The sequence below is a fragment of the Anguilla rostrata genome, chromosome 17 (genome assembly GCF_018555375.3).
Source record: "Anguilla rostrata isolate EN2019 chromosome 17, ASM1855537v3, whole genome shotgun sequence".
In the NCBI taxonomy this organism is placed as follows: Eukaryota; Metazoa; Chordata; class Actinopteri; order Anguilliformes; family Anguillidae; genus Anguilla; species Anguilla rostrata.
The window spans coordinates 19,195,815-19,219,490 of record NC_057949.1 but is presented as its reverse complement, the minus strand read 5'-3'; the positions used below and the strand labels follow the sequence as shown (position 1 = coordinate 19,219,490).

The 23,676-nt window shown below is 48.0% G+C and overlaps 2 protein-coding genes across 5 annotated transcripts; both read left to right on the top strand.

Moving 5' to 3' along the window:
- The first annotated feature begins 293 nt into the window (after positions 1 to 293).
- On the top strand, positions 294 to 9,783 carry LOC135243077 (chromobox protein homolog 6-like). Of its 4 annotated transcripts, XR_010326556.1 has the most exons (7): positions 294 to 471; positions 1,288 to 1,331; positions 1,650 to 1,715; positions 3,982 to 4,048; positions 4,542 to 8,823; positions 9,259 to 9,544; positions 9,652 to 9,783. XR_010326556.1 is itself a non-coding variant. In XM_064314584.1 (5 exons), exons 1-5 carry the CDS (start codon positions 403 to 405, stop codon positions 5,874 to 5,876), a joined length of 1,581 nt encoding a protein of 526 aa, XP_064170654.1. In that variant the 5' UTR covers positions 294 to 402; the 3' UTR covers positions 5,877 to 9,783. The 4 variants fall into 4 exon arrangements, 1 of the variants encoding a protein (XP_064170654.1); XR_010326554.1 differs by having other exon boundaries at positions 9,259 to 9,783; XR_010326555.1 differs by having other exon boundaries at positions 9,256 to 9,783.
- Positions 9,784 to 15,467: 5,684 nt separating this feature from the next.
- On the top strand, positions 15,468 to 21,437 carry LOC135243078 (neuronal pentraxin-2-like). Its single transcript, XM_064314586.1, has 5 exons — positions 15,468 to 17,531; positions 18,446 to 18,677; positions 19,254 to 19,495; positions 19,742 to 19,921; positions 20,264 to 21,437. The coding sequence occupies exons 1-5, from the start codon at positions 16,854 to 16,856 to the stop codon at positions 20,492 to 20,494; spliced, it is 1,563 nt and encodes a 520-aa protein (XP_064170656.1). The 5' UTR covers positions 15,468 to 16,853; the 3' UTR covers positions 20,495 to 21,437.
- Positions 21,438 to 23,676: the final 2,239 nt, after the last annotated feature.

Here is a 23,676-nt window from a genome sequence, read left to right as displayed (position 1 = left end):
TGCATTTATATGAAAACATTTGGAAGGGTATGAGGGCGCCTGTGAGTCTGGAACTGAGGGGGAATTACAGTAGGCTACTCAGGAGAGAGTTGGGTATCCCTCTCATAAGTCCCAGTAAAATGTGGCAGGACAACAGCTGTGTTTTACTGTAACTTAGTTCCACTCCCAAGTCACAGTTAATTTCTTATCGCAATAAACAACCTACATTTCGCAGGGAAAATTACTTGACCCCCCCCAGCAGAAGCAGACACACGCAAGCACACACACACGCACGTTGCCAGGACGACCAAAAGGGACCCGAGTCCGAGCACGTGACAGCTCGGTGTCTTCGTGTGAGCTTCGGACGGACTCCGGGACGCGTCGGCGCTGCGCAGGTCCCTTCTAGTGTGTCGCTGCAGAAAGATGGAGCTCTCTGCGGTTGGGGATCGCGTTTTCGCCGCTGAATCCATCATCAAACGACGCGTCCGAAAGGTAGTCTACCGCTGCTTTTTTAACCCGCGATGGAGGAGGGTCGCTGCGGCCTACTCTGCGACCCCGAGCCACACCGGGATCGTTTACCGTTGACGGAGCCAGCTAACGTGGGCTTGCTATCCGAACTAGCCGGCGCTCGGTAGCTACGACGGGAATCTACCTGGCTAGCCAGTTGACTCACTTCTCCATTTTATGTGTTTTTCAAAAGTGGCTAATAATTTAAAACAATGAAGTCGGCGTAAATGATGAGGTAGTGGGGGGAGTGGGGCCTGGGGCTATAGCTAAATAGCATTAACTAGATGGCAAACATTATATAGCGTAGCTAACTAGCTCCTTAACAAACTGTTTGTAGCTTGCTAGTTAATTAGAACGTTTTTGTCCTAGTTAACTATTATAAGCTAACTATCTGCCGAGCAGGAAAATATTGATAAAAAATCACTGTTGGCAAACTCAGGTGGCTCTAGGCAGACAGTTTCCCCCCAAACCTGACACTCCCACCTCCGGCATGAAATTGTAACGTTAGCTAGCTAACTGCGCTAAAGAGAACAGTATAATCAAGTAAAAGTTAGTAGCAAACCGTAACCAGTTAACCAAGGACGTGTTCACTTTATCAAACATGAAGCTAGCGAGTCTAACTCATCGTTAGTTGACCAGTTCATTAAGTTATTCGTTATGGGTTTGTTTTTGTAAAGGCAACGTTAACATCAACGTTAGTTTATCAAATAACAAAGTAACCTGCTGTATTCTCCAAATCCAGTATATACAAGGTTAGCCACCCAGTTAACTTGCTATCTGATCGATATTGTCTTGTTGCAGGGTCGCAATGAATATCTTGTTAAATGGAAAGGATGGGCCATCAAGTAAGTATAACATTACAGCAACTTTATACTTTGTGGGTCGTCTGTTTTCAGACAGGCTTTTGGCGAACAACATTGCAAATTGGCTAAATTATTCATCCAGTGGTTGTTTTGTGATGGTTTGGGAAAGCTCTTGTGCTCTGCATAATAATCTACCAACACGCAATTTCTCTCTTTTTAAATGTTACATATGGTGTATTATTGATATAAGCTTGGGGCATGAATATACCTTAGTTATAAACCTGTTCTTCGAGGGCAAAACGTTCAACTTGCATTATTACAGTTGCTGCCTTGATCATTTTTCAATTGTTGTTTTTACAGACACAGCACATGGGAACCAGAGGAAAATATTTTGGATGGTAGACTGATAGCAGCATTCGTCCAGAAGTGAGTTGTGCATGAAGGTGTCATATCTGTGTGAATGTCTGTGTTTTGTGTGAAACCTTTCATGGCTTCCTTCAATGTGCATTTAGCAACCTCTGTGCTATATCAGAGTCTTTCTGGGGCAATAATTCCACTTGGATCAAGATGTTGTGTCTTTGTGCACAGATGTATCTGATGTCATGGGTGCAGTTGGCTCACACGGGGAAACAAATGAAATAATTGCAGGCACAAATGGTGAAGTGTACCGATGCTCGCAGATAGACTATTGAAAATGGTGCAGTGCACAATCATGTTCAAAAGAAGGGCCTTGCACGCACCTACAATTTGTAATAGTCATGCAGATTACCCCAGACATTGTGTTTAAGTAATTACATGCTGCTGTAAGCACTATGCTTGTTCTGGGGTTGTATGTGTATCCAAAATGTTGTTTTGGGGGCAAGGTTTTTTAATTTTCTGGCAGCAAAGGATACATAACATCCCACTGCAGCATTTATGCAGCACCTTGAGCTAATTGCCAAATTATCGGTGCTAAAAAAAAAGCAATATTCTCATACTTGAACTATGCTTAATATTAATGTAAGTGGCATTTTAGGTGTTTTCCACTTCACCCTTGTTTTTCATGGACGAATTGTAGCCTACATGTTTTTCCTTATAGCAGCAAACAAGATTTAGCGGGAAACCACTGTGAACAATTTTCAAAATACTGAGTTGACGTGGCATTCTATATAAGCATGCTGTTTCGCTGAGTGAACGGAAACCACACCCCTGCTCAGTCACATTGAGGCTGAACGTGTCTTTCATAGCTAAACTGGGCAAATGATCAACTTTCCTTATGATTCAAAGCAATGCGGGACTCATAAGCTGTTGCTAGTGATCTGGTGTGATCTCTGCATTAGGCAATGGTGAAGTCCCGATAATAAAGGGAGATGTAATGGGTGCATCTATGACTGGTGTCTGACTGTTATGACTGGTGTGGCAGACATCAGTCATATCTGAAATGGTTTGCTGTGGTTGGTGTTTTCATACATTTCACACACTGGTGTGTTTTTACAAACCAAAACTCTTTGTGAGCACAGTGGTTTTCTTTTCCTGTGTCCTCATTCTCTGTGACCATTAACCTCCATCTCTCTTCTCAGACACAGTCTCTCTCTCTCTCTCTCTCTCTCTTTCTTTCTCTCTCTCTCCAAGGCTTTCTTTTCAGTTTTTAAATTATTATTGGGTATAACCGCAGGTATAAGATGGCCTGTTTTGAGTCTGCATGAGCACAAGCCATGGTTTGTTTTGATGTTGACAGCCTGTGTGAAGACAGTCTAATCCCTGCACAGTTTCTTTAAGATAATTCAGAAATGCAGTCAAACCTATTAATTACAGAGACAGTTAATCAGCCAGTCCTGATTTTTTACCATCCTTCCACCTGTTGATGATGTCCCTGCAGCTAAGACAGTCAGTTGAAGTGTAGTAATAATAATAATATTAGCAGTAACAATAATATTGTGTTGCACTTTTCATGGTATAGCCATATAAAATTTTCCTTTATATTTGGAGCTCTAGACCACTTAAGCACTGCAAAATGGCATTTTATTGCTTTCTTTCCATTTTAATAGATTTCTTTGGTCCCAATAAATTGTGGCATTCTGAAAAACTGGCTGCAACAGAGTACAGATTGAATTGTTGCGGTGCGATCTTTGTGGGTTTGAAGCTTAATTCAGCTCCTTGCAGCGCTGTAAGTTTGAGCTGTGGTGTTCTTTAGCAGCACTGTGCAGGGTGCCGCGCGCGGCCCAGCGGCTGTTTCAGCCGCAGCACCCTCGCCACCAGCAGCCATTTTACAGTTCTGCCGCAGCAGCTGCGGTGCTAGGCCTTCACGCCAGAGTCGCAGCTCGACACGGGCGCACCCCGCTGTCTTCCACCCCCGAGCTGCCGTTCGTTAAGGTCGACCCGCGACTTCAAAATAATTTCAGGTGTTGAAAGTCATATAACGGAACAGAAGCGTCAAGATTATAACCGTCTGCAATAACATCCTCGTTATGAGATAATGTGGAGGGGAAAAAGGCCCAGACTGCAGTCCTAATACTCCCACTCCGTGCTTCCGCAGGAGATTGAAGGTTAATCGCCGCTATAGAGTACCGTAAATGGCGCTCTGCGCGGGACGTCGCGCGTCCGTCCCACGGCGTTCGATCCCGCACAGGACCCGCGGTGCGCGCGCCCTGCCCTCCTCAGGGTCCTAGCTGGGTCTGCTCTTCACGTCCGCTTCTCTCTTTGCTGTTGGCAGGGAGAGAGAGAGGGAGCTCTACGGGCCCAAGAAACGAGGACGCAAGCCCAAAGCGCTCCTGCTCAAGGTGGGTCTGGAACTGTGCGCGCACCGCTGCCAAACTCCATCAGCCGCCCTGCTTCAGACCTTCTGCTCATTCCTGTTTTGTTTTTAGCGCCTAATGGCGTCGTGTATTAGTTAGCATCTGCTTTTATGCTTGTGTTTTACAGTTATTTAAATCGGATTTTAATGTGAACTTTTCTTTCTCCCTTCCCTCTGTCTTAATTTCCATTAAAAACTTCTGACACCATTCATTTCTATTTCTGTCTCTGTCTGGGTGTTTGACCCCGTTTCCCGTTTTTGGTGTTCTTCTTTCTTTCTGGTTCTTCTCTCTGTTTTCAACTTTTTTATTCATACAAAATCCCCCCTTTCTGCTCCATCCTAATTCCCCTCTATGCTTTTCTGCACCTCCTGCTCCACCCCCATTACCCTCCATCTAACCCCTCCCCATTTCCCTCCCTGTAACCCGACCCCTGTGGCCCTTCCTGTAACTCCGCCCCCTGTGATCCCGTGTGCCTCAGACTCGAGGCCAAACATCTGAGCCGTCGTCCCGAATCCCAGACCTCAGCCATTACCGCGCTCCAGCCGGCTCTTCCAAACCCTCCTCTTCCTCAGTTGCCCCTGCGGCCTCCCTGCGGTCCTCCCCCTCTTTAGCCCCCTCCCCCAAGCTCCAGTCCGGAGCCGCTCACCACAAACTGAAGAAAGACATTCGCCGCTGCCACCGCATGTCCCGGCGTCCCCTGCCCCGCCCAGACCCCCTGGCCCCGCCCCCCAGCTCCTTGTCCAGCCCCTCCTTCTCCTCCCGCCCGCCCGTCTCTCCCTTCTCAGAGACGGTGCGCATCCTGAACCGCCGAGTCAAGCCGCGCGAGGTCAAGCGGGGCCGCATCATCCTCAACCTGAAGGTCGCCGACAAACCGGGCGGCGCGGGCGGCAGCGGGCCGGCCAATAGGAGGCCACCACTGCCCCACAGCCACCCGGCCTCCCGCCCCTCCCAGCCGGGGGGCTCCAAAGTGCCCTCCCGGGACCGCATCATCGGCAGGAGCGGGAAGAGGCTGAGCGAGGCGCCTTACCGAGGGCCCCCGCTCCGGCTGCCGGGGTTCCCCATGTACGGGAAGCCGTACGGGGTGCAGCAGGTGGGGCCAGCTGCGGCTCGCGCCGAAACTGGGACAGGGTTCCCCTCCAGGGCCCGGGGAGAGAAAGGTGACCCCGTTTCCTCCCCCTCCCGCGGTCCCGCCGCCGTGAATTCGGGCGGGACGGGCGGGAGGAGGAACCAGCCGCCCCTCTCCCTCTCCAGCTCCAGTGGCACAGACAGCAACCCCCCCTCCCCTCCCCGAATCCAGGCCACGCCCCCTCAGCCCCAGCAGGCCCCCCCAGCCTCAGGAGCCTCCCCGCCGCCCCCGAAACTCAGCCCCGAACCCCCGGAGCGCAAGCAGAACACCGCGCCCTTCCTGCCGCCCGCCCCCTCTGTCTTCCTCTCCTCCTTCGCTTCCTCCTCTTCCTCCTCCCCCTCTTCCAGCGATGACGAAGAGGAGATCCTGGACCTGTCCGTGCCGCAGGAGGGGAGGCCGGGCGGGGGCCGGTGGCTCCGCCGACGCCGCCAGGGCAAGGCCCCCCCGTCCGGCGGCCCCCCCCTCCTGTCCCCCGAGCGCCCCCAGGACGCGGCCGAGGACGACCCGGCCTGGAACCCCGAAATGGTGCCCTGCTGCGCCAACGTGGTGGTGACGGACGTCACCGCCAACCTCCTCACCGTCACCATCAAGGAGTTCTGCCGCCCGCCGGAGTCCGAGAAGTCCCCGCCCAACTCGCCTTCCCCGGCCGCCGTCCCGCCCTCCCTCACCCCCCAGCCCAAACCGTGAATAGGAAGGACACCCCACCCCTGCCCCCCTTTCCTTTTAAAAAGCACTCAAATCTAAAAACCCCACTTCTATCTCGGTCCAGTCCCCCATACACACATTTGCTGTGTGTAAGTACTGTATTTAATGTGTATATCGGTAATATACAGTTTTTACAGGGCTTTTTGTTTTTTGAGTAATGTATTTAAGCTGACACTTAATCCCAGAGGCTGTATAATGTGTTAATTCCTACAGTCTGCACTTTGGTTTACAGCACATGTCAGTATAATGTATGAATTTATTCACACTTTTTTTTTGTGCTCTGTTTGGTTTAAACTAGCAATACTCGTACACACATGAATCGGTAGTTACTGTAGTGCGTAATGCTGCAGTTGCCTAGTTGGCGCACATGCATACTGGCCTATATGAGCTTTTGTGGGTGTGTATGTTCGTGTGCCAGCGCAGTACTGTAGCTCAGAGAGGCTTCACAGGACAGTTAAACTGTATTCTCTGGTTTCACATCCATCCGATTCCGAAGGTCCTGCACGACTCTAAACTGGCTCTTTCATACGGACGCCACGGACTGCACTTAGGGTGCGACACCCCATCTAGAGAAAGAGAACGACCTCTCGGTAAAAAAAGACTAGGGCTGTGTTTTACCCTCATCAGCCCCGCCTCCCTTTTGGGTGCTTTTGGCTTTCATTCCCGCGGCGTGGTTGAGAAAGCGGCGGCTTGAAAAGTCGCGGCTGTGCCCGCCTCTCCCTCCCCGCCTCGGCCATTTTTAGCCGAGTTTGACTGGCGGACGATTCGTATGACAGCTTTTTTTTTTCTTTCTTTCTTAGAGCTGTTCCAGGCCAAAGTCCTGTCGTTAATGTCTTGTTTTCGTCACCTGCCTATTGCTAAGGTTCAGTAGCGCATGAGGCCCTTGACATCTCTTAAAGGTGGTGATACTTTAGCCGCGGCGAGTTTTAGATGCCGCTGCTCCAGTTATATGGCAGGTCGGTGGATTTCCTTAGTCTTATCTGAGGTTTATCTCGGCACCGGCTTGGAAGAGACACAGCGGTGATTACCGTCATTTCGCCATAAGGTGACGCAGAAATAGGGGGTCAGATATAAATATCTTTGCGTGGTCGTATCGCCTGCCTGGCCCCAATCGTCACACTAGCTGTATGTGAGGTAGTCTTGTGGCAATACATTTGTAGACTTTCCTGTTTCACTGGATTTCTAACATGTAAAGTGCGGTGTATATGCATGTGTTCGTATACAAGGACACACATAGGCATCTGCTAATAATTTTTTCCCAGTTGAAAGAACACAAATTTTGTTCTTGCCAATGTTTTTTTAAATGCTGGGGCTTTAGGCTAAAACAGCGTTTAATCTCCCAGACTATAATAAATGGGGTGTTTTAATATACTTTTCGGCCTGTAGTGTGGGAAATGTGGTCCTTGATGTGTACTTTATCAGTAATTAGCCTGCTTGTACCAGACCATTCCATCATCTGGCGTTTGAATGTAGGATAAAGCGATGGGATGGGGGGGGGGGGGGGTTTGGTGTTATTTTTTAAATGCATGTAACCAAAGTAACAATTGATTTAACAAATGAAAGTCTTGCACTTTCTTGGCTCTGCAAATTGACTTGTTGGAGCGTATAACCAAAATAGAATCACTCAAGATATTTTTTTGATTGGGGAAATCAAACTATCGGTCTTCGTGATACATAGATGACTCGACAAAACCCTGTTATGAGTGAACGCATGCCGAATGTATTCATGTATATGTGTGTAACTGGCCATTTCTGTGGCCAGTTTCTGCATGAGAAAGAGAGTTAGATTGAAATCTATATAGATGGGAAAAAATGTTTGGTTTTGTTTAGAGAGATTTTGGTAGCCAGTTTTCCCACAGCCATTTTGAAACATTCTTTGCACAAGACGATTTAGATTTTCCCACAGTGCTTTAGACCCTTGAAATACTTTAAGTCAGGGGAGAGAGGAGGATGTGTTCAAAGGAGAAGGTAAAATACCACGCGCACAGACACCTTTGCAATCCTCAGGCTCACTTGCGCTATGGTGACTGGATTTTGAGGGCCTTTGGCTATACAGTCTATTTTCGATCCCTTTATTTTTCATTTTAACATTCAAAGAAAATAGACGTCTGCCTTGCTGACTCTAGTGTGCCTTTCCATGGGGAAAAAGCACCCATTCTTTAGTTCTCCTCATTGAGTGAAATAGGTTTGGGTTATCGCCTAATTTCTAAAGTGTCCCAGCCATTTTCCCTTTGGCCCAATCTCCCCCCCCCTTCTCTCCCCAAATTTGGAGCGCTCGGTTGTGTTTATCAGCGGCCATTGCCGTGGTTTCCACTGTTGGTTCAGGAGGGGGCAGACGAGCCTGAGCTCTCCCAACGATGTGCACAATGTCTGCCACTGCTTCTTTACCACGCCGCCCTCACTGAGTCAGAGGGAGGGAGGCGGTTCACGTGGAGCTCTGCTGGCGGACTTACGGGCCGGATGTGCCCGATCAGCCTGTAGGGGGCGCTGATTCACAGGGAGACGCTGTCGTCTCGGCTGAATGAAGCGCTCCTGACCCTGGACGATGCTGGAGCCAGCTGTACGTGGCCCTGTTGGGGCTGGGGCACCAGTATGGCCCGGATTCACTACCAGACTGTAGGGCCCACAAATGCACTAGAACAGTGCCTTAACAGGACAAGCCACCCAGCAGCCCCTCATCAGCCCGATCTGCACTGAGGTGCGTGTGATCCCGAGCGGGTCCATCCAGTGCCAGTCCCAGTACCAGGCCCGTTCCCGTGGACTCAGACCCTCTACGTTACCATTACTGCTTTTATTCTTCCTTTTAAATGATGAATTTATTTATTGGCCACTTGCTGCTGATGTCATGGATTCTGAGGAGGAGCCATGGAAATGATTGACAGACTGATCCACCCTGGGGAGGCGGTGTCATCTGGTTGGTGTTGTCAGGGTGAGTGACTTGGGTCTGGGTGAGGGTAGCTCATGGTTGAGATTCTTGTGGAAACAGGAAGCAGGACGTAGGAAACGGGAAGCTGCGACTCAGCAGTAGCAGCGGTTTGAAGGGAGGTGTATTTAATAACGTGACCCCTGTGACCTCTGGCAGGTGGCTCCGTTTCAGCCTTTTGCCATTGTTTGCGTTAAGTGCTCGGCTTTGGCAGACATGTCTGTGCAGATTAAGGGAGGGTGTTTTTGTAGCACAGGCTGACCGCTGCACGTAGGTTGAAGCGGTTGAGGTGATTCAGCCGCTCCACGTTGGATAGCAACTCTGGGGCAGGAGTACAGTTTCCTCCTGCCTGATGCACCGCAGGGTCTGTCCCACCCCTGCACTGGCTCCACACGTTTGAGTTCCGGTCTTAACTCTCCTTTCCTCTCCTTGCACTAGCAGGCTTTGTGGGAGACTGCCGGCTCTGCGAGAGAGAGAGCAATAGAGAGAGAGAGGGAGGATTTGGGAAGATCACGTCACATCACAAAGAAAGCCACTGGGGGAAAGCGGATATCTGCACATCACAGGACTGTCCAAATAAGGGAAGGACTCGAGCATTGAAACGCATGCGTTTCATTATTGGCATTGTGTGTGCGTGGGTGTGTGTGTGGCATGCATGTTTCAGTGTTTTCTGCGTGTGTGCGGTTCCATCGGTGCACGTGTGTGTTTGAGTGTATTCTCTGTGTGAGTGTGTGTGGACGTGGTTCCATGCATGCGCGCACGCCTGTGTTTCCTGTGTGAGTGTGTGTGGGTGTGGTTCCATGCATGCGCGCACGCCTGTGTTTCCTGTGTGAGTGTGTGTGGGTGTGGTTCCATGCATGCACGCACGCCTGTGTTTCCTGTGTGAGTGTGTGTGGGTGTGGTTCCATGCATGCACGCACGCCTGTGTTTCCTGTGTGAGTGTGTGTGGACGTGGTTCCATGCATGCACGCACGCCTGTGTTTCCTGTGTGAGTGTGCGTGCTTGTGTCCGCGGCACACGTGCGTTTGAGTTCTGCACCATCAGCCTCTCCGCTGTGTGAATGATATGTGCTGGTATGGCAGCTCACCTTCAGTACTGGGGTTTAATGCAACATTGCTGAAATGCAGGACAGTGGGACGGTTTATCCTTAAGTCCAAGATCAGCACAATGTGGATTAAATTTCTTAATCTGAACAATTCTTTGTGCTGATATAACATCAGTGCTGAGTCATAATGCTGGATGTAGTCTAGAACACTGACATTCCAAAAAAAATGCACTCTTCAAAGGGTTAATGATGGTGGCTTCAGTGATTCCCAAACCCTCTCGGGCTCTGTTCTCTGTGATGGCCACCTTGGGGCCTCCGAAGCCCACCCTCGTGCACACGCTCAGTATTAGTGGCACAGAGACCAAACCGAGGCCTCACTGGACCTTCGTACCGCACACTATCCTCTGCCTAACATTTCTGCCTCACTCAGAACCCTGAATTCCTCCCTGTGGAATACAGTTATCTTGAGTTGCTTGAATTGTCAGTCACTGAGTCATTTGTGTAGGTTGTTCTGTGACTACATGGTGTCGGAGCACAGCGAGATTGTGTTAAATGCAGTGAATAAAGTGAAATTGTTATTTTTTTTAACCATGCCTAAAATAGGGCCATTGTTTAGAAGACAAAAAAACATTCTTCCCTAGAAATCCATCTGTGAAAGTAAGCTAACTTGGAGGGATTACAATTTGATGCATATATAAGTTACAGAGCGCTTAGCAGATCTTTTTAAGAAAGGTACATTATAATAGAACTTCAGAACTTACTTATCCTTATCCCTGTCAGTAATTAGTATTGGTAATTAGTTTGTGGCAGTGTCGTATAATGGGTAAGGAGTTGGTCTTGTAACCTAAAGGTCATAGGTTCGATTCCCCAAGAGGACACTGCCATTGTACACTTGAGCAAGGTACTTTACCTGCATTGCTTCAGTATATATCCAGCTGTATAATTGGATTCAATGTAAATGCTGTGTAAAAAAAAGTTGTGTAAGTTTATCTAGATTGTCTGCTAAATGCCTGTAATGTACTGTAATGTAGTATGAGCTACATCGTTAAATATGTATATAGTGTAATCTAGGTGTGAATTGGATTTTAGACATGGTGTCAGATGTGGTAGGTTTGCAGCTAGAAAATGTTATTCTCTAATTGCTGTAAAAGATCTCATTTAAGTGCAATCTGACTGCAAGTGACAGTGGATAGTAAATTATGAATGGCCAGTTCTATCCCTGAAGAGACCAGGTCTGCCTATAAATTTTAACCAATGACCATGTCGTAAATGACTTGAAAGCCCATAAATATGACACCCAAAGTCCATAATGAATTTCAGATATGTGTCCGAGTATACTGCTCCATTTACAGTATTCGATCAAATATGTATCGGCAATTCCCAAGTAATTTGGTCCATGTACGGTAAAACCACAATATGTAGACATCAAGTCACACTGTTTTGGCAATAATGTTTTCTTTGGAATGCCTTACATTTTATAGTTGATGGTGCATATTTTTATAAGGGAGCGAATGGGGAATTCAGACACCTTTAGTCTTAAGCTAGCCGTTATCAGCCGGTGATTTGAAACAAGCTCTCTTGGCGGTGAATGAAATCCCTGTCAAAGCTACCGGTTCATTTAATCACGGCGGCGCGGCGGGCGACGCGGTCGTGACGGGAGCCGTCGCGGCGACGGTTAAATAAACGCTCCGCAGAGGCTCCGTCGAGCGGCCTGCGGAACCGAGGATCCGCTTCGGTACCCAGAGCCACGGCCCGTTTTCCGCTCGCCTGCCTTGGTGTGCAGCGCCCCGGACGACCTCGTTAAGTCTGTCCGTGCTCAGCTCTCGTCCGGCCCGCTGTTTTGAGCGCGTTCCTTTCGGGCGGCTCGCCCCCGTGGGCTCGTAGCCTCGGCGCTAACGTCCCGACGGCGCTCTGACCTCGCCCCGGTGCTGAAGGGTCGGGTAGGTGCTGCGTGCGTCACCCCTGGCGCGTGGCTGAAGCCCGTTCGCTTCCACAGCCAAAACTGAGGCCGGACTTGAGCAGCCTCGGTTCTTTACTTTCCGAACCTGGGCGCTGAGCGCGGTGATGTCACCCGCGGGTTCCCTGCGTGCCGCCCACAGCGAACGGAGGTGGCGTGTGCCGACGGTCAGCCGCCCCCCTTCGTCGCCGGGCGAACGTCCCGTTGGGAAAGCAGCTCTGACAGGTGTTTCACCAGTTAAAGTGGAGACGAGATGGGCTGAGTGGCCTGTTGTTACGCTAGTTCCACCTGCGAGGGGGCAGTTTTACGGGACATGCTATGGTGCTAACTCTGAATTAGGGCTTCCCTCTCCCCTGCGCGCGGTTAGGCTGCGATTCGGCCTTGCGGCCTCCTCCCCGGACATGGACGCTGGTCCGGCTTAAGGTAAAGCCGCATTTGCAGGTGTGTGAAACGCGCACCCCAGATTTAACTTCAGTTTTGCTGTACTTGATAGTCTGTGACTGGGCTGTACTGTAATGTTTTAAAAAGTTATATCATTAGGCCACAGCTCTACAGAGTGCTGTGGTTTTTGGTGTGGAACACAGATTCGTAGGACGAGCCCCTGCAGTGGGCAAAAAATACCTTATTTTTTAAAAAGAACCGTGTGCTCTTCAGATTCTCTTATGAATAAGTGTGATAAGTAATTTTAAGTTTTTTACAAAGAGGCCTGTGCACTTGAGACTCTCTTAGGAATAAGTGTGATAAGTAATTTAAAAGATTTTTGAAGAGAATTTTGTGCACTTCTGGCTCTAAGGAATAAGTGTGATGAGTCATTTTAAATTTTTTTAAACTGTTCTTGGGACGTATTTAGGAATGTAAGTGTGACAATTCCGTTTTTTTTTTTTTTTAGTTCATTCTCACTCATTTCAGTGTGACTAGGAGTGCTGTCCTGCAGTTGAATTAAACAGTAAGTGCCAAAGTTGTCCTCTTGCTGGTGTTCGCCATGTTGGTGATGCCATGGATGCCATGGGGTTGAGTGAATGGGAACCCAGGCTGTTTTCAGTCTGCTGTACAGGACTTTTGATCACCGTGAGGTAAAATGTGTCATGTGAAACGCTGTCGATGGCCACCGTGATGTTAATGATGTGATACTTGTTTTTGAAGCATGTTTTAGTTGTAAAGTTCTTATTGTTCAGGTCCCGTACGTCATGTTACTCTTTGTGTTCACTGTTATGTTTTTAATAAAATTACTTTCAATGACCGTTCAGACCATCTGTTAAGTTGCTGTGGTCTCGAGCTGCAGTGAAGTAACTGCTCTCTTCTGATACATGTGCCTGCACTCTGATGGCTACCTTCCATTTTCCATGTGACTGTGCGCATGGCATGATGGGAAATGCTGTACTTACCAGAGGAGGTGAGTCTCACCGGTGATGACTGGTAACCTGGTAACTGCAGCACACAACACGTCATTGGGCGGTAACATGTGGAAACTCATCTGACCTGAGCCACAGACCTCTGCTTCTGGTTGTGATTGGCTGATGATGTCACCCAAGGTGGAAGCGGTCATGCCTAGATGAGCAATCATTCATAGTAAATGCCTTTACTGAGTGCGGATTCTGCATTGTATTTCATTTAATTTAATTTTTTGTTACTTTTCACGCATTAAGGCAGTACACGAAAATGTTTTTTGGATCTCTGGACTTCTATCTATAAATGTCTGACTGAATCTTTTATGAAGATATTTGCAGAATTATTTTGATAAATGGATGCTGTCAAGCAAAATGCTGAAGCAAGGGGGAAATTAATATCCGTTTTAAACGGATCATTTAATTATCGGCAATATAACTTTGCCTGTCAACTAAGAGGGATCCCTGTCCTTCCATGCTTTTCATTTATAGTGTTTTTCTAATCATATCCCTGGACCTTGACAGGTTTAAAGCAGGGGTGTTTTATAGGGTTGTGTGAAGCGGACTCAGATTTGTGTTTGTCCATAACTGTTTCGAGTCGACATCCTTCGGAAAGGTTATTTCAGCACGTGACGTGCTGTAAGGCAGACCTCCGACTGTTAAAGCAATCTCAAGCCCCGGCTCTGTCTCTACAGCCATAGTTCATGAGCCTGACAAGTGAGGCTTGACTTACAGGCACTACAGTGGTTGTAGTTTTCGGTCTGTACACCAGGTGGCACTCACAGCACTTCAGAGATTTCTTATGCGGCTGGCTTGGGGTAATAATGTCATTAATGGATCCGAGTGCAGCAATCTGCAGTGTAATTGGTTTCCTTCAGAAAAAATTTGAGGGGAACCTAATTGCCTTTTCTGCCCCCAATATCATCGGCTGCCCCGTTGCCCAAGGGGTCTCTTGCTTTGGGCTGCCCTACCCTGTAAATGGGGTGCCCCATATGTAGGTTGTTATAGCACCAGATACAATCTACGAATGACACGCCTCAATTCAGAATTTAAAATCTAAGTACATTTTCTATTGTGCACCTAAGTTCATCCTCCTAATATACTGAATGAGTATATCAGGGAAACCCTATCTGAGGTATTCTGGAAATCATATCATAGGTTTACTCATTTCTAAGACGCATGCATTCATTTTCCTATCAAATGTCGCATTACAATATTACAAAGCAAATTACTGCAAATAAAATTTCAGTAACTCCAGTAAAATTCAGGGAATAACTCCATGGGGAAGACTATTACTGTAACACATCAGGTCACTCCTAGAGTAAGAGTACTGCTGTAGCACAGCAGTTGAAATCCACATAATCCTGGTCATCTTAACATGTGTGTTGTTTCTCAGGACTGCTGCACCAAAAACCACAGCACAGCTAGTGGGCCAGGTGTGGAATGCCATTTTTAATTAAACATTGCATAGGCAAAGACCGAGCAAAGTTTCTGGTCCTGGTTTTCAGTTCCAGCCATTTGGAGTCCATAAGTACCTCTAATTCCTCTTTCTGGACCAAGTTTCATACATCCTTGCACCAAGAGCAGTATCCAACTGAGCACAAAAAAGTGATTCTGGATAACTGTTGATAGACCAGCAGAGAAGTAGCATATATAAAAGGCACTATTTTTTTCTTATGTGTACAGAAGATCCAGCTAGCATGTATTTTATAATGTTTTTCTTCCCATTTTTATTTTATTTTACTGGAGGCTGTTTGGTGGGGGGGGGGATGCAGGCTCAGATGTAACAGTTGCTGCCAGTATGTACTAGCTGTGGGATGTGTTAAATAACTTCTTAGAATCTTGAACTGTCTACTGTGAGTCTGCACTCTGAAACCAGCAAAAGCCTCGATAAAGGGTTGTGTGCTTGGACCTGTTCCCACTTCCCACTGGAAGCGGGTTGTTATTTGATCTTTTCGTTTATAACCTTCCCCCTAAGCTGTTTCCGTCCGCAGTACCCTGCTCCTTTGACCTACGTTTGAAAAACTACTCTCAAAACCTTTGTGAAAATATGGAGGCATCTTGAATGTATATTTAAAAAGATTTATGTTCCCTGCTCAGCCTGCTAACCACGTAGTGGATAGATTACACAATCCACACCCCTCGCTTCACATGCAGCTGACGAAACAGACCCTGTGTCAGCTGCCACGCACCTACCGCACTGCCCTGCCAACACCTCTAGCACTGCTGACACGGGTACTTTTCAACTTTGCATTCGCCTTTGTTTCTCTATGGGACATGGGCACATCACAATTTATTAGAAGTGTCATGGAGATTTAATTACACTGAATTGGTAATAGCGGCCATTTCTGAACCCTCTGTGTTTGATGACTCGTTGCTTTGATTCTATGCGTTAAACTATGTTATTGATTCTATTCTACCACATAATTGATAGCGGTGGTCGGTTTAAGGTATGCGTTATCAACACTTGCGTTGCCAGTCGCCAATTTCCATTCTGACCAAAGCCCTGCTTTAACCCTAATGCTTTCCAGAATGGTTCGCTGTCGTACACGTACGCGCGTACGTCGTGTTGAGCACATACACACACAGTCCTGCTCGCGCTTCAGTCTGCCTCCTTGGCGGCTGTGAGGCTAGGCTATTTGGCCGTGGCTTATGCGCTCAACGCTGCTAACTGTCCCAGCAGCACCTGATGATCAGTTTCTGGTCAACCGGGCATTTCATCGCCTCTTCGCAATTTATCACATTGCTCGTGCAACGAATAAGTCCCGCTCGTGGCAACTTTCTCCCTCTCCCCAGGAAGTCTAACGCTATGCACAGACGGTGTGTCATTGAGTCATTCACACTTTGTTTATGTGTGTTGGCAATATATATCATTGCATCCCTGTTAGTTTTGTTAGCGCTTGTTTGACAGAAATGCGTTTGAGCATCAGTGCGTAGCCTATACGTGAAACGTTAGGGAGCAATACCTTATACTGAGTGGGTAGGTCCACCTCACAGATTACTCAACAACAGCAGGAGGTTAAACAAAGAAATGACCATCTTATCGTAATGCGCCAACCTTGAGGTACCTTGTCCTTTTTTAAGGGGGTGCATATAGATAGGATGGTTTCAATCGGTGCAGCATACAAGGTTCTCCTATAGACTATAGCCTACATTAATTTGGCCGACGTCTCTCTCTCTCTCTCTCTCTCTCTCTCTCTCGCTTTCTCGGTATTGGTCTGTGTGTTGATGTGAATTGCTTCCACCTCTCCTGTGTACCACCCCTCGTGTTCAGCGACAGAAGCTTAGCAACGTACAAAGAAGGTTTTCGACAAGATAGCAAAGGAGGACTACCAAGGCACGTGCCATATGTCAGAAATACAATAGAAAATACATATATATGCGAGTTGATTTTTATCAAGGCTACTTTGACTCTTTTATTCACATTTATTAGAATTGTCAAGGGAGAAGGGCTTACGCTCAACGTCCACGTTCTCTAATTATTGGGAACGGGTGACAGATTTACGATGGGTTCGGTGAGGTCTAACGGTATTTAATTAAAAAAATATATTATTCGTTAAAGCTTCATCTAAATTGAAGATCATTTTCTCCGATATTGTTCTACCACACCGCCACCCTGAAGTTCCTTGTTGTTGTCTTGGCCGCCGGGATGCTGGCCTTTCTCGGCGCGGTCATCTGCATCATCGCCGCGGTCCATCCCGGATCCACTGCTGCTGCACCCCAGCCACTATCTGGAAACCTGTCTCTGTCAGCGGACTCTGTTTTGCAACCCCTATCGCCGGGTTCAATGGCTCAAGCCGGTCCTCTGAGCGCTCTCCACGGTGCTGAATCGACCGGAGGCGGAGTAAATGGTCTCGGGGCTTCGACATTTAACGGTATAAGCAGCTCGGCAGCAGTGGGAGTTGGAAGCGGACAACAGTTTAGTTTTAACCGACTCATTTGCACCCCTATTCCTGCCGGGGAGTGCAAACCGAAGCACAATCAGCAACAGGCCGACGATCCGTCAGCGTTTGCCGGAGAGGACTGGGGTTACCTCCGCACCATGGCTGAGGAGCTCCGACAAACCGTCGTGCAGCAGAAAGACCAGATCCTGGGCGATCAGCGAACCATCCATGAGCTCACGGGCAAGTTGTCAGAGTGTGAGAGCGGTCTGGAAGACCGAGGCATGTCAGAGAGAAGTGCAGGACTTTGGGATGGTGGCAAGGGACACCTTATGGTCAGGGACGACACCCCGAATCCCGCCGCGATGCAGCCGCACACCGCTCGCGCCCTAGAGGAGCTGGAGCGTGCCATCATTCAGCTGAAAGACCGTATCGAGAAACTGGAGGTGAGAGAAACAAGCGCCGATCTGAATGACCAGCTATTTATATGCACGGACTTTAGTTTAGGTATGCATGTGCTTAAGTATTTTCATTTTCGTGTTAGACAACCGAAGGAACATAATGCGCATTGGAAAGAGAGCGCGAGAAAAAAAAACAATTCTTTACCTGTTGAACCCTGGTTTATTGCTGGAATTAGCATTTGTTTTAGCTTCACATAAAGTCTTGCACAGACAATATTTAAAATATATTTAATGAAAATAGATTTGTAGATGCTATGAATACTTTCAGAGCATCGTCAGTGTTGACCTAAAATTGTGTGGCCTTCCATCAATTTTCATTGTGCGGCTTAATCTCAAAGGCAGTAAACGAACTAAGCACTGTCAGTAATTCGTTATTTTAAGACACTCAAGAAAACCCAGTTTAATTTCAACGGTGTCCTGAATATCGCGGGGTTTTTTTGTCAATCACAAAGGGGAAATGTTAAACCCTGGTCACGTTTGTTTAGCAAGGCTAGAAATAAAAAATCATTACGGAGAAATAATGTATGGTGTTTATTGATTGGTCCACAGGCCAATACCAAACCACTACCCCCCAAACTACACTTAGCGCGCTGCCACACGCACACCGGGGGGAAATATGACCCAGCTTCAAAGCGATCTCTCGGCACACACGGCTTTCACTAACGGGGGAGCTGAATTAATAAGTAATGAGAGCTACACAGAGAATAACTGAGGATATTGGTTTGATTTTTTTTCTCCAAACATAATAAGTGGGTTGAAGGGAACTGTTATTAGAATTATTCAAGCTTTAGTGTCGTTTTATTCCCATTCCCTTTAACCCCCCCCCCCCCCCTTTCTCCCTAATAAGAACTTATTCATCTACATAAGACCTGTGTTGTGTTTGTTTTCTGTGCTGGCAGTCAGACATAGGCCCCTCCATGGCTAACCGCACTGGGGCGGGTCAGAAGGGCCCGGGGGCGCTGGGCGAGGCGGTGCGGTGGCGGGTGGAGGACCTGGAGACGGAGCTGGAGCAGAAGATGAAGCTGCTGGAGAGGCAGAGGGCTGCGCTGCACAAGGAGACGCACAACCACCGGGAGGAGATGGACCAGGGGCTGGACTCCCTGCACCACCGCATCCTCAGCCTGGAGCAGGGTGGGGCGCGGGAGACACGGGCCGGGGGGCGGGGAGCAAAGGGACATGGGCTGGGGGCGGGGGAGACGTGGGCCAGGGCTGGGGGGCTGGGGGGCAGCGAAGGGGGGCTGGTGGGAGATGAGATGGCAACAGAAGAGGAAAATTCTGAAAAAACTGGAAAAGAAAATAGTTTTGTATTCAGTTACTAAGGGCTGTTTTCATAACATACTTTACTAGATTACTTGACAGTTTCACATTTGGGGCTGGTTTCCCAGACATGGATAAGGCCTAATCCTAGACTAAAAACTTTTTTCAGTGTAGGTCTTCACTGCATTTTACTTTCAGTCTAAGACCAGGCTCAATCTATGTCTGGGATACTAGCCCTTGAAGTTTAAAATTTTATTTAAGTTTTAGAAAAATGTTGTATGTATTTGAATAATGGCACTACAAAAGAAGGTCATGAGCACTCACAACTGGCTATATCCAGACCAACACTTCCTGGGTTCTGTGCCCTAACAGAACTACTTGAGATGAACATAATCATCTGTTTATTAGTCTGAACCTTAAACGTCCTCCTCCCTCCCTCTTTCTCTCCAGGTCTGTCACAGCATCACTACCCTGAAGGATACAAGCTGTCCTTCCCTTTGAGGACCAACTACATGTATGGGCTGGTTCGACACCCCATTCCTGAAATGCACGCCCTGACGGCCTGCTTGTGGCTACGGGCCAAGGAGGGGGGCATTGGTACGCCCTTCTCCTACTCCGTCCCGGGACAGCCTAACGAACTTGTGTTTCTGCAGGGCGCGCGTAAACCAGTGGAGCTGCTCATTAACGACAAGGTACAGCTGCATTTATTACCAGAATCACTTCCGTTCATTTCCTGTGTAAATAATCTAAACATGAGTTTGTGGAGAATACTGGTCACAAGCGCAGAGTGTGAATGTGGGTGACAAGTGATGACCCGCGAGCTTAGTCCATTCTCCAGCTTAAAAAATGGGATGGAAAGAATGGAAAGTGTGTGGGTGTGTAGGGGGGATATGTTGTGCACACTGATGTGATGGGCCTGTTCCCTCCTCCGCCTGCAGGTGGCGCAGCTTCCCCTGTCCCTGCCACTGGGCAGTTGGCAGCATGTGTGCGTGAGCTGGACCCTGCGGGACGGGGTGTGGCAGGCCTACCAGGGGGGCAAGCTGAAGGGCGAGGGAGAGGGCCTGGCTGCCTGGCACCCCATCCGGCCAGGAGGCGTGCTCGTCCTGGGACAGGAGCAGGTAAGGAGCGCCCGGGGTCCGGAACTGATGGTTCTCACTGAAACCTCCTTATTACATTGCCTCACTTCCTTTCCTGTTTGACTGCTGACATGTCCTGTCTCACACTTTCCTCCCTCTCTCCCCCTTCTTATCCCTCTCTTCTCCCCTTTTACTCCATCTCTCCTCCCCTGTCCTCCGCTTTTCCTCCTTCCCTTCCCTCTCTTCTCCCCTTTTCCTCCCCTCTTCCTCCTTCGCTCCTCCTTCTCGCCTCCCTTTCTCTTTTCTCTCCAAACCACCCCGCCTGCTTTTGCACTTCTGCTGCCCACCCCCCATCTCTCTTGACTCCCATTCCCTCACTCCAAGGATGCGGTGGGGGGGCGTTTTGATGCCTCCCAGGCGCTGGTGGGAGAGCTGTCCCAGTTTAACCTGTGGGACCGGGTGCTGACGCCCAGCGAGATCTCGAGCCTGGCGGACTGCAGCCAGGTTTCCGTGGGCAACGTGGTGCCCTGGACGGACGAGGACATCGACGTGTTCGGGGGGGCCACCAAAGAGCCGCTGGAGCCGTGCCCCCTGCGCGTGGGCACCCAGCAGTGAGGGGGCGGGAAGGGGGCTGCCGGAGGCGGACAATGTGATGGAGCGTGTTTTTAAAGTGAGGGACATCTGTCAGCAAAGGGGCGACAGATTGGCTATGTTATTGTATTAAAACAGTGCTTTTGGTTTTTATTATTCATTTTTTTTCCAAGAGTATCTTTTTGGGCAGTTCTGCTGGACAGCAGACGGCCCTTGTCCCTGGGCTGGGCTGGGCTGGGCTGTTTGTGGGCGTGTGGAGTTTGTGGCTCTCTGTTCCCCCACAACGTGTGGCAGAGCTTGGTGTTGTACATCCCACAAATTGTGTCCTGTTCTAAGAGGTGATTTTCTTGTTGGAATTTGTGATATTTCAGCAACATGAGGAACACAATTCTGTGAAGTGTTTTTATTTACATAATTTTTGCATAAAGTATTTATTTTTTGCACTCACACGCATACACTCCATATTCATTATAAATGGTGAACATTTTCACATTTTACATGGACATTAAATCACAAGCTGAACTTCACACTGTAAATTCCCTTTCAGTGCACTTACAGGCAGCCTCCGAATTTTCCTCACTTGCAGTCGTTCAAAAATTATGAAAATAACATAAATATATAACATCCCTGTGGGCTAGCCGAGTCTTTTTGCCCTCAAAGCATTACTCTGATGCCCTGGAAACCCTGTAACCTGAATCTGACTCTCATCCTCTACTACCAAGGCAAGCCGGAAAAAATGCAGGAACAACATTCCAGCAACATTGTTAGAACATTACTACATTTGTGGCCTGGGCCTCTGCTCTCTCGCAGTCAGTCTCTCGCTCTCTCGTGGTCAGTCTCCTCCTCTCCTGCGGTCAGTCTTCCCCTCTCTCGTGATCAGTCTCCCCCTCTCTTGCAGTCAGTCTCCCCCTCTCTCACGGTCAGTCTCCTCTCTCGTGGTCAGTCTCCTCCTCTCTCACGGTCAGTCTCCCCTCTCTTGAGTCAGTTCCCTCTCTTGCCATCTCCTCTCTGGTCAGTCTCCCCTCTCTTGCAGTCAGTCTCCCCCTCTCTCACGGTCAGTCTCCTCTCTCGCGGTCAGTCTCTTCCTCTCTCACGGTCAGTCTCCTCCTCTCTCGTGATCAGTCTCCCCCTCTCTCACGGTCAGTCTCCTCCTTTCTTGCGGTCAGTCACCTATAATCTCACAGCAGGGCAGAAAGAGCAGTGCTGTCTGGAGACTGGGGCCACAGTCAGTATCCAGTCCTGCTGCAGTTAAAGCCAATAACTAGAGCTGACAATAGCCAGTCCTTTTCTGAAGCCATGGGCACCTCCGCTGCCACCTACGCATTGTACAACTAACCCATGTTTGTGTATGGAGGGGGGGCAGGTGGGAGTGGGAATATTTCACAAGTGTACCCTTTTTTCTGGGTTTTCCTGCTTCTTGCCCTGTTGACAGCCAGCTTATAGTGGTAAGTGCCTGATTGGGTAGCGTACCCAATAAGTGAACATTTTTCTCTTTCTTATTGGTTAACGTGCTGATCAATGGTGATGTCCGTGTTGCTGTGCCCGTCCTTGGTCTGTGATATTGTGAGATAAATCTTTGAAACATTACTTTCATAGCAAAGTAAGTGGCTGTTGAAGGCGATATCTGAAAAATAAAAAGATTTGTTTTAAAAGTGTGAAAAAGTATTTTTCCATCTCTTTCTTTTCCTCTCTCTGTCTCTTCTCCTTTCTGTATTTATTTATTGTTTAAGTCTTTTGTAATCTTGCCAGTGTTCTCCCTCCGGAGTCTGTAGCTTGTGTGTTTGTCCTTCTGTCTGTTTCTCTTGTGCTATGAGAGTCCACTGCACATTGTACAAATGTGAGATGGCAGAATAAAATACGTTTCACACTTAAGCACTGAGCCAGCTTCTTCATTTAGCCACAGTGCACTGTCCCCTGGCTGACGTTGTGTTTGTTTACCACCCCTGTGGAGGTAGTGCTGTAAGGATCTGTTGGGGGGGGGGGGGGGGTGAAGGGCAGGCCTCATGCTGTGTGTGGAGGAACGAATGCTCAAACAGCAATCTAGGTAATGAGCAGAGATGAGTAAATATCAGGCTTTATTACCCATTGAAAACTATAAAACATGGAAGAAGTCCAGTTTAATTTCAAACGTTTGGCGCACACATTCACTAGCACGCACACAATGCGCACACACACGCAGACATATACTTGCAGACACATACACACACACAGACACACACACACACACATGGTGAAATACATAATCTCATCAATCATTAATTCTCATCCAAATATGGGGTATTATCATAAAATCGCCAGTTGAGATCAGCATCATTACTGTTAATTAGAACATTAACTGATTTAAATGGGTCCTCACTGAGTTATACAGTTAACGTGAATATGTTTGACCCCCTGTAATTGCATGTCAGATAACTGCATGTTCTGTATTACACAGTATTGAGTCAGTTGGATATGCTGTACATGCAAGATGCAGTCAGCTACTGACAGTTGCACACAGAGTACACTTCCTACTCTGTCTCTTTACTCTTTCTTTCCACACTATCTCTGTATTCCCTCTTTTCATCTTTCCCTCAGTCTTTCTTTCTCTCCAGTTCCCCCATAATTCTTTCAAACTCACTTGTAGGATGGCAATGTAACAACATTTAGGGAACTGGGCTTGGTTTGAGTATCATTCCCAGGTGGGGCACTGCTGTTGTATTCCTGAACAAGCTACATAATCGGAATATTTTAAGTAAATTACCCAGCCGTGTAAATCGATTAAATGTAAAAGAATGTGAGTTGTGCAAGTTACTTTGTGTAAGACCATCTGTCAAATGGTAAAATGCAAATAGTTCAAGACTGCCTTCACATCAGTTACTTTGCTAAAACGTGACAAATACATGTCGGTGCTTGTATTTAACAATGTAGGTAGTCATTGCCTTGAGCATGCAGTGTCCGTACCACGCTTGTGTTTCTGTATATCTTCATTTTTGAATAAGGCTGTCTGAGTCATCTCTCTTTTCTCTCTGCATACGATTCACACCTCCCTTCCTCCCTTTGTCATACCACCTCCCAGCCGACACCTCTCCCAGCATCCTTTTCTCTTCCTCTCCCTTTAACATTAAGCTATCGGTTAAACTTGCTGTCAGTGCAGTGAAACGTACACAGGATGAAGTAACTGGAGACAGAACAGTTGGTGAAAGGAGAGGGGATTAAAATGATTTTAG